Source organism: Haemaphysalis longicornis, unplaced genomic scaffold (assembly GCF_048455015.1).
Source record: "Haemaphysalis longicornis isolate Haplotype H1 unplaced genomic scaffold, Haemaphysalis longicornis Haplotype H1 scaffold_4, whole genome shotgun sequence".
NCBI classification, from domain to species: Eukaryota; Metazoa; Arthropoda; class Arachnida; order Ixodida; family Ixodidae; genus Haemaphysalis; species Haemaphysalis longicornis.
In genome coordinates this window covers 106,744,515-106,753,535 of record NW_027526361.1, presented here as the reverse complement: position 1 = coordinate 106,753,535, position 9,021 = coordinate 106,744,515, and the positions used below count along the sequence as shown (strand labels likewise).

Sequence of the window (9,021 nt, the reverse complement as noted above, 5' to 3'; positions counted from 1 at the left end):
GTTGGGTTCGCGCTGAGCAACAGTCGGTTCGCGCGCAAGAACAGGTGGGGGCGCTCGCATCGCGCTCTCTCGCCGCGGTCGGTTCGCGCTTAAACCACATATGTCGTACGCGCGCGCTCCGGTCGCTAACATCTGTGGCGTGATCGTGAAGTCAATATCACGCGTTCGTGTGGTGGCGCGATTTCGGCGCTATAACACTCTCTCGCGAGGGGCATTGGATTGGATTGGATTGGCTTGGATTGGATTGGATTGGCTTGGCTTGGCTTGGCTTGGCTTGGATTGGTTTGGATTTGGATTGGATTGGATTAAAGTGGATTGTGTTGGATTGTGTTGCGTCATAGCCGCGCCACGTTGCGTCATAGCCGCTCCACGTTGCGTCATAGCCGCGGCAGGGGGTTCACGGCACGTTTCACGTTTCACCAGCGACTTCATCGACAATGTCTACGCTGGAAGACAACAATTACAACAACAACCAATACGTAATCCATACGACTTGCAGGCGCGCCCCCCGCGGAAATGCTCTGCATTTGATCGTGCCCCTCGCGAGGGGGATGTTTACTTTTTCCTTCTCATCTCGCGTTGCAAATTAGGACCAACGCCAATCGACGGCTGTCGCTCCCCCAGTTCAGCCGACAAGCAAGCTTGCCTCTTGCTACAAGAGTTGCCTCTTGTTACACGCTACAAGAGTTGCCTCTTGTCGCGTGACACCGAATATATGTGTTCAGCTGTGAGTTAGGGAAGGGTTTAGTCGGATAGTTTAGGGAAAACAGGCCCCCAACCTCCACTGAGTACCTATAGAGTGATTGACTGACACCTGGGTGCTCTGTTAGAATTATATCCATGAGTTGTGGAAAAGCTATACGCCTGCCACGTCGGTCGAGCGACGGTGAGTTAAAACAGCCTTTATATACAATATCTACAAGCGCGTTACATGGTTCGCACAATGGTGAGAGCCCGTCTAAACTCGCTGACTCCGTCGGTTGATTTCCGCTCGCCGTCCGTGTGATTACCGTTGTTGTATCCCAGGGGATCCGTTTCAGCCGCGAGCAGTTCATATTCCCCCAATCAGGATTCTCCGCTTGCTACGGTTTGAATTCGACGAATGGATACGAAGGGGTTGCATCAGACGATCCGCCGAAAAAATGAAGGGGGGAGGCGACTCCGCGGCTCTGCTTTTGAGGCATGTCGGAGCACATCTGCCGCGGGTCGGACAGCCAGACGAGATCCAGCCCAGGCGTTTGGCACGTCGTTAGGCCAAGCAAATTTGAGTCGTTCGCTCTGGCAAAACACGGCATAAAAACTCTGAATACGTCAGTTTCAACATTACCCTTTCCAACTCCCATCCAAACGGTAACTTGTACAAACTATCATCCGAGAGTGTGCGACCACAGCTTACTATAGCTTTTCTAAGTTCCTGAAACACTTCGAAATTTTAATATTTTCTAGGTTTACTGTAAGCGACATGCGGAATGCAGTGATCTATACAGTCCGCCCGTGCAAGTTTGGCAGCGAACTTCAACGGTGCGTGCCAGCAACGACCAAACCGATGCCTTGATCCACCTGACGAAGCGCACCGGCGTTCAATTGGCGGCATAGGCAGACTTCGGTTTCTTTATCTATTCCTTTAAAAAAGCGAATGTGTCTTCCCCCGTTCTATTTCGATGCAAAGCGCCACGCAAACCGCAAGCCCAAATGACGAATCTTTTGCCTCCCCAAATGCGGTGCATCATTTCCACTTTGCCTCTTTCGGACAACTCTGTACTTCCCAAAAGAAAGCGATTCCTCGTGATGAGACGCAGTGGTGAAGTGGGAAACGTCCCACTCGTTTCTCCCTTCCTCCCGAAATTTTTTGTTGCTCCTCCAAATAGCATTCCTGGTGTCCTACCAACGGAGAAGCGGCCGAATAGTGATTGCCCGCTCCTTTTCACGCCCCCGAGAACAATCCAATCGAAGAAAGTTTATTCTTCAGTTATAACAGCACTGTTCAGCCAACCAAGCGTTCATTCGCGCTTTGTAATAGACAACGGATCGTTCCGGAGACCGGATGCGTCGGCCGGCCACCTCCGTATGCCGTGCAGGTTTGTTTTCATCGACACGTCGCCATGGAAACGCCAAAGAAAGAAGCTCTATGGTTGATGGTGCGCGAAATACAAAAAATGCTTTTCTAGGTCACTTAATCTCTTCCGCCTCGCTCACTTTTTATTTCCAATGCCGGCCGACTGGTGCCCGCAGCATTGTACGGCCATCGATCACGCCGCTGGCGGAGCAAACTTCGATTGGTGCTGCCCGGAATGACGTGATGACTTTCGCCGAAAGGCGCTGTAATGAAGTTGCAGAAGCTCGCAGGGCACAACGCATTTCTTTTCACTATTAGGCAGCGGTGGAGCTTCTCTGGCAGCAGTGCGGAGAAACCAGCGCTGTTATTCACGTTTCCGCTGCCGTTTAATGATCTGAAACAGAGGAATAGGGACGGTTGGCTCGGTGTGAGCCAGCTTTCAATGTTCTTGTTTTTACGGACAAATCGGTGTTAGGTGAAAAGAGGCGTTGTTACAAAGAAACATGTTCATAATGTGTTTCCGCTATAGCTTCATCCTTTACAAGTGATGATGAGCATCAGTACCGCCGTCCTCCTTTGTACGTGAGATTGGCTAGGCTGCTAATGGGTTGTTTACAGTGAGTGAGTGAGTGAGTGAGTGAGTGAGTGAGTGAGTGAGTGAGTGAGTGAGTGAGTGAGTGAGTGAGTGAGTGATTGAGTGAGTGAGTGAGTGAGTGAGTGAGTGAGTGAGTGAGTGAGTGAGTGAGGGCAGATGCCGTACCATAAGCGCGTGATCCACGTGAAAATAAAGCTAGCTCGCTCGCTCAGCCACTCCTTCTCCCCACTCCCTCCCTCCCTCTAGCACCAAATTTGCTCGTTTTCATTAAACATTTATTTCTCTCCCTCACTTCCTCCCTCCCCCACTCACTCACTCACTCACTCACTCGCTCACTCACTCACTCACTCACTCACTCACTTACTCACTCACTCACTCACTCGCTTGCGAGGGAAGACGAAGGGCAATCCCAGTCAATCATATTAAAAATCTGCTAGTTGTTCAATTTGGTACACCGCACGAACGTTCCACGTGCACAACAGAATTGCTAGCAAGTTGCAATAAAGAGTCTATTATTCTGTTAACCGCTACGATGCGCACCTTATTTTCCGCCTCCTGAATCATCCAAACGACAACTAACGCATACCTACATCAACAGCACTTGTAGACTTTCAGAATGTTGCTGTAGGCGGACATGCACACAGCTTCCTATACTCGGCAGTTGATCCTTGAACTAGAACCGAGGGTCCGTCACCTCTCATTATGCGGAACCCTTGAGATGAACCTAAAAAAAAAAAAAAAAAAAAACAGGCAATACGTTTTCTACTCTTATCGCAGTCGCGCAGCCGTGCTCCATCTAAGAAAGCAACAAATAAAGCGTCAGCGAGGGTATAACGTAAAATCGTTGAATTGAGGAATAGAGCTTTGCGCACCGCGGAGTGCGAAACTGAACGAAGTTGAGTTTGATAATCCGTGGAGTCAGCTTTCTTTGACTTCACGTGGCAATTATTATTGGTGGCACAGAAAATATCTGCTACGATGTGAATTTTCGCTACCACTTTTCTGTATCTTTGTGTTGCGTTGTGTTTATCTTTGTGTTGCTTTAACGGGATGCATTGGTAGCTATCGTAACAGCTTCGTTTATTGCGGTCATTCGAGGCTGGTGGCGTCGTTAACTGCGGTTCGGAACCACCAGGAGGCAGGTCTGAGGAGGTCTTTTCGCTCCGATGTTCCCCGAAGGAGACCGAATTTAATTGCGTCGTAAAGTACGCTGGGAATACTGGCCTGCGCTCGTCCTATTTGTTCAGCGGGGCTGTATACGCGCGGGCCATGCGTAGACGACATTTGTACCACACGCCCCGTATCGGAGTCTCCACCCCTCCTTAACGACGCGTTCATTGTGGGATGTGGCATAATTTATTTATACTGCCGCGCACCCTTTCAGTCACATGGGAGCCGTATTCATCAGGCTCGAGTAGCTATACCTTCCATCATATGTAGAAACAGCCATAAATAGGTGGGGATGTTGAAAGGCGTGGCTCTTCAAATATGATTTTTTTGGGGCGGGGAAGCGGCGATTGCGTATTGTAGGGTTAATAGAGAGTTTTAGCAGTCCGTTCGTTCCGTCGCGTACGTAGCTAGCGTGCTGACCGGGACCCGTCTAGGCACTTCGGCATTCGTCATGGTAGGGGGATTAGCTCCGCCGGCCTGCCTTCGCCATGTCCGTGCCTCCTCGCCCTTCCGCGCGCGCAGGCGCAGACCGGTCCCGGTCCAACCGGTGACAACGTAACGAACGGAATGGACGGACTGCTAAAACTCTCTAATGTGGTAGAGGCCCGCGTTCGCAACAACGTATAGGGCCGAATTTTCTAAAACGACGGGGCGACGCTTTGAAACGGTGGGGTTTGCGCCATGCAAATGCATGTGTTCTAATCTCCCTTACCGAAACTAATCTCCCCTTACCGAAACGAATGCACAAGTGCCCAGACGGGTCTCTCTCGACACCGTGGTGGGCTCGGTGACTGCGCAGCAGCGCAGTTCACTAATCCGTTCGCCTTTGCCATGCAGATCTACGCCCTCTTCGCCGCAGCCCTGCTTTCTGGACTCGTGCTGCCCCAATCTGCAGCCTCACCGATCCCAGCGACGCACAATTGCGGGATCGGCGCAGGCAACTGGTCACGCCACTTCACTCACGCTTCGGCGTGTACGGAAGCGCCACCCCTCCTCCTCTCCTGCCCTCCCGGATACCTGGATTCATCATGGAAAACAGCATCGCCACCGACATCAGCCGCCGTCTCTCCTATAAAAGACCATCCCTGTCCGTCTGCCCTCTGTGGGCTCGGTGACTGCGCAGCAGCGCAGTTCACTAATCCGTTCGCCTTTGCCATGCAGGTCAGTAATTCACACAGTCTGTTCGCTAAAAAATCTAGTAATTACTTTTTGATACAGTCACCGAGCCCACAGTGTTGCATTGCCATTGCCGCTGAATGCGCGAGTGTCATTTATTCCTTGTTGCTCCAAGCCGGTGACGTTGAAACAAACCCCGGCCCTGGTACCATTGAAGAAGTTGCCACCGAATTAAAAAAATTATCCGCTGGTCAATCCACCGTCCTCACCGAACTAAAGGAGTTGAAAGATCAGCTGCAATCCACTGATAAAGTAATAACAGACTTAAGTAAACGGATAACAGATCTTGAGAGCCACTTCAAGTCCCTTTCATCTCTTAAAGTTGAAATGGACAGCTTAAAGGCTACCACACTTCAGATGTCCCACCAGATAGACAGCTTATCAGCCCGAGTGGACGACTCTGAAAATCGCTCCCGCAGAAACAATTTAATATTCTATGGCATTCCTGACACTAACCCTTCCGAACATTTTACTGAACCAGAGAAACTAGTAATTGCTCTTTGTGCTAATCACATGGAGCTGAATATTGAACCAAAGGACATAGACAGAGCGCATCGTCTTGGCCGTCACGCTGTAGACAAGGAAAGGCCGATAATTGTAAAATTTAATACTTTTAAAACAAAGGACAAGATTCTTTCAAACGGCCGCAAACTCAAAGATACCGATTACAGCGTTGGCGAAGACTTTTCCGCCACAGTTCGAATCGCTCGCAGGCATCTTATCGCTTTCGCAAGGTCCCAGTCCTGTCCATTTATGTTGACCTTTAAAACCTTACGCATGGGCAAAAAACGCTACATATTTGACGAATCGACACAAACGGTTAAAGAATTACTATAGCTAGTTCCTCGCAATCCACACGTGCGTCATGGCCCCAGATCCACCCCACGCCCACTACTTTCCTTCTCAGTTATCTTTACTAATATACGCAGTTTTCTACCAAAGCGAGACGTCATTTCTAATCTTGTTTCCTCGTCGTGCAGTAACATATTAGTTTTATCAGAAACGTGGCTATACCCTGACATCAGCGACCATGAAGTTCTAGCAGACCTTCCAAATTTTACAGTTTTTCGCAAGGACCGTATAGATAGGCGAGGCGGAGGCGTGGCTATTGCAATCAGCAAAGATATTTCTTGTACTGCAATTAACATTCAGACTGACCTCGAAATTATATGGCTTCTTTGCCACGCCACTCCCGAAACTGTTTTAATTGGTGCCTCCTATAGACCTCCCCACAGCACTCCCGATTTTGCTCGTAAACTTAACGACATGTTTAATGATCTAACTACTGCATACCCTAACGCCCGCATTCTCCTCTTTGGGGATTTCAATCATCCTCTCATTGACTGGGTAAACCAAATTACTTTGACGTCAGGAGAACCCGAAGCGCACGACTTTCTTGATGTGTGCCTAAACTTTAACTTAACCCAACTTGTAACTGAACCAACTCGCGTAACTCATACGTGCGCCAATACCCTTGATTTAATACTAACGGATCACCCTGAGAGCCTTTCGTCCATTTCATATCTTCCAGAAATTAGCGATCACAAGGTAATTCATGCTGAGTTTACGTTCAAACCGGTGTCTCGTCAGAAAAGTAAAAAAACTATACGTCTTTATGACAAAGGAAATTATACAGCTATCATTGATGAACTCCGCTCTTTCTTTCCATCATTCAAATCATTATTCCAAAATAGACGCGTGCAAGATAATTGGAAAATATTTACGGACAAAGTCGATTATCTTGTGAGCAAATATATACCCACATTTAATTTCCAGGCCGAAACTCAAAAGCCCTGGTTCACCAAAACATTAAAACGCCTACAAAACAAAAAGAAACGCCTCTTTCGTTCAGCCAAACAGAAGGGAAGCCAATGCGCATGGGAAAAATACTATGTAGCTGAACAGGACTACCTAGGAAAGATATGCGAAGCCAAGCACTCTTTCTATAACTATAACTTGCCGAACATTCTAAAAAGTGATCCACGCAAGTTTTTCGAAATAATCAACCCTCACCCAACTCATTCGACTAACTTCACCGATGATGCCGGCAGACCAGTGAGTGACGTCGATTGTGCAAACATCTTTAATAACGCATTTGGATCAGTGTTCACAAAAGAAACAGACCTTCCATTTTTCATGCCGACTTCCACTATCGAACTCTTCATGCCATCCATCACATTTTCCGTGTCCGGTATAATATCTATAATAAACAACCTAAAGCTGTCGTCCTCCGCTGGTGTAGACAATATTAACTCCAAGTTCCTTAAAAACACTGTAGATGTCTGTGCCGAATACTTATGTTTATTGTTTTCACAGTCACTCTCAACAGGCCAACTGCCCGACGATTGGAACAAAGGGAAGGTCATTCCAGTCTTCAAAACCGGTAACAAAAACTCGCCTCTAAATTATCGTCCAATCTCCTTAACGTCGGTGCCTTGCAAAATCATGGAACACGTCATATTCACTCACATTATCAATTTTCTTGACAAGGTAAATTTTTTTCATTCTGCACAACATGGCTTCCGAAAAGGATTTTCATGCGAAACACAGCTAGCACTTTTTGTCCATGACCTTCATTCCAATCTCGATAATAACGTTCAAACCGACGCCATATTTCTAGATTTCACCAAAGCATTCGATAAGGTACCCCATAAGCGCCTGTTACTGAAACTTTCCCACTTAAACTTACACCCGGCTGTCTTAATCTGGATCCAAGAATTTTTAAATAACCGTTCCCAATCTGTCCTTGTAAATAATCAGCTGTCCAATTTTATTCCAGTTACATCAGGTGTCCCTCAGGGTTCCGTCCTTGGCCCCTTGTTATTTCTAATATATATTAACGACCCCCCAACGAACTTAACTTGTAACATACGCATGTTTGCTGATGACTGCGTTTTGTACCGCACAGTAACTAATGTATCCGATCAAATTAGCCTCCAATGTGACCTTAACCAAGTACAGCGTTGGTGTGAACACTGGCAAATGGAACTTAATCCTAACAAATGTAAACTTATGTCGTTTCAGCGTCGCCATAACCCGCTGACCACTTCCTACATAATTTCTAACACTAATGTTCAACTTGTGCAATCATACAAATACCTTGGCCTAACTTTGTGCAGTGACCTAACTTGGACTGAGCATATCCGGACTATCATCGCGGCTGCTAATCGTACTCTCGGCTTCCTAAAACGTCATCTGCGCAACGCACCTCGCCATGTAAAATTACTAGCTTATCAATCCCTCGTAAGAAGCAAGCTCGAATACGCGTCGTCAATTTGGAACCCACACCACGCGTATCTCATCACTGCACTCGAATCACTTCAAAACCGGGCTACTAGATTCATTCATTCCTCATATGCCTATCACATTAGCGTGTCATCTTTAAAAGTAGAAATTGGCCTGTCCCCTCTGTCTTCCCGCCGCCGCATTGCTATCCTTTGCTTGTTTCATAAACTTTTTCACAGTCCACTTGCAATCGAACCTTACATCTCCCCCCCATTTCGCAGATCACATCGCATTGGCCATATCTTTCAAGTTGCCCGTCAACGTTCCCGCACCGTTACTTTTGCTGCCTCCTTTTTTCTTCGTGCAGCAAAAGACTGGAATGACCTCCCCCACCATATTGCAGCAATCACCTGTCCATCAACATTTATGCATAGCGTCACAAGCCATTTTTCAAACTAATTCATGGCTTTTTTGTACGTTTTTATGTAACCCCACCCCTTATGTAATGTCCCTCCGGGGACCTTTAAGGTAATAAAATGAAATGAAATGAAATGTAACCACAGAACACATTGAGCGTGCGGAGTGCTAGAACTTTCTCATTTTTCATGCCATCACGATGCGAAGGGGCGAAAGCGAGTGGAGTTGTCCCGTTAGGTAGATTTCTATTAAGTACGATAAATGGTCTGTCTGTCTGTCTGTCTGTCTGTCTGTCTGTCTGTCTGTCTGTCTGTCTGTCTGTATGTATGTATGTATGTATGTATGTATGTATGTATGTATGTATGTATGTATGTATGTATGT

The 9,021-nt window shown here is 47.3% G+C and overlaps 1 protein-coding gene across 1 annotated transcript; it reads left to right on the top strand.

The window, feature by feature from the left end:
* The first annotated feature begins 1,182 nt into the window (after positions 1-1,182).
* On the top strand, positions 1,183-8,758 carry LOC144179913 (uncharacterized). The gene is made up of 3 exons (XM_077708335.1): positions 1,183-1,241; positions 4,571-4,982; positions 8,504-8,758. Exons 1-3 carry the CDS (start codon positions 1,183-1,185, stop codon positions 8,603-8,605), a joined length of 573 nt encoding a protein of 190 aa, XP_077564461.1. The 3' UTR covers positions 8,606-8,758.
* The last annotated feature ends 263 nt before the right edge of the window (positions 8,759-9,021 follow it).

What these genes read in the sequence shown, in the direction of transcription:
- LOC144179913 (XM_077708335.1), top strand. Translation starts at nt 1,183, where the DNA reads ATGTCGGAGCACATCTGCCGCGGGTCGGACAGCCAGACGAGATCCAGC. An exon ending in AGATCCAGCCCAGGCGTTTG is followed by an intron (nt 1,242 to 4,570) that starts GCACGTCGTTAG and finishes CGAATGCACAAG; the next exon opens with TGCCCAGACGGGTCTCTCTC. An exon ending in CGTTCGCCTTTGCCATGCAG is followed by an intron (nt 4,983 to 8,503) that starts GTCAGTAATTCA and finishes CCCATTTCGCAG; the next exon opens with ATCACATCGCATTGGCCATA.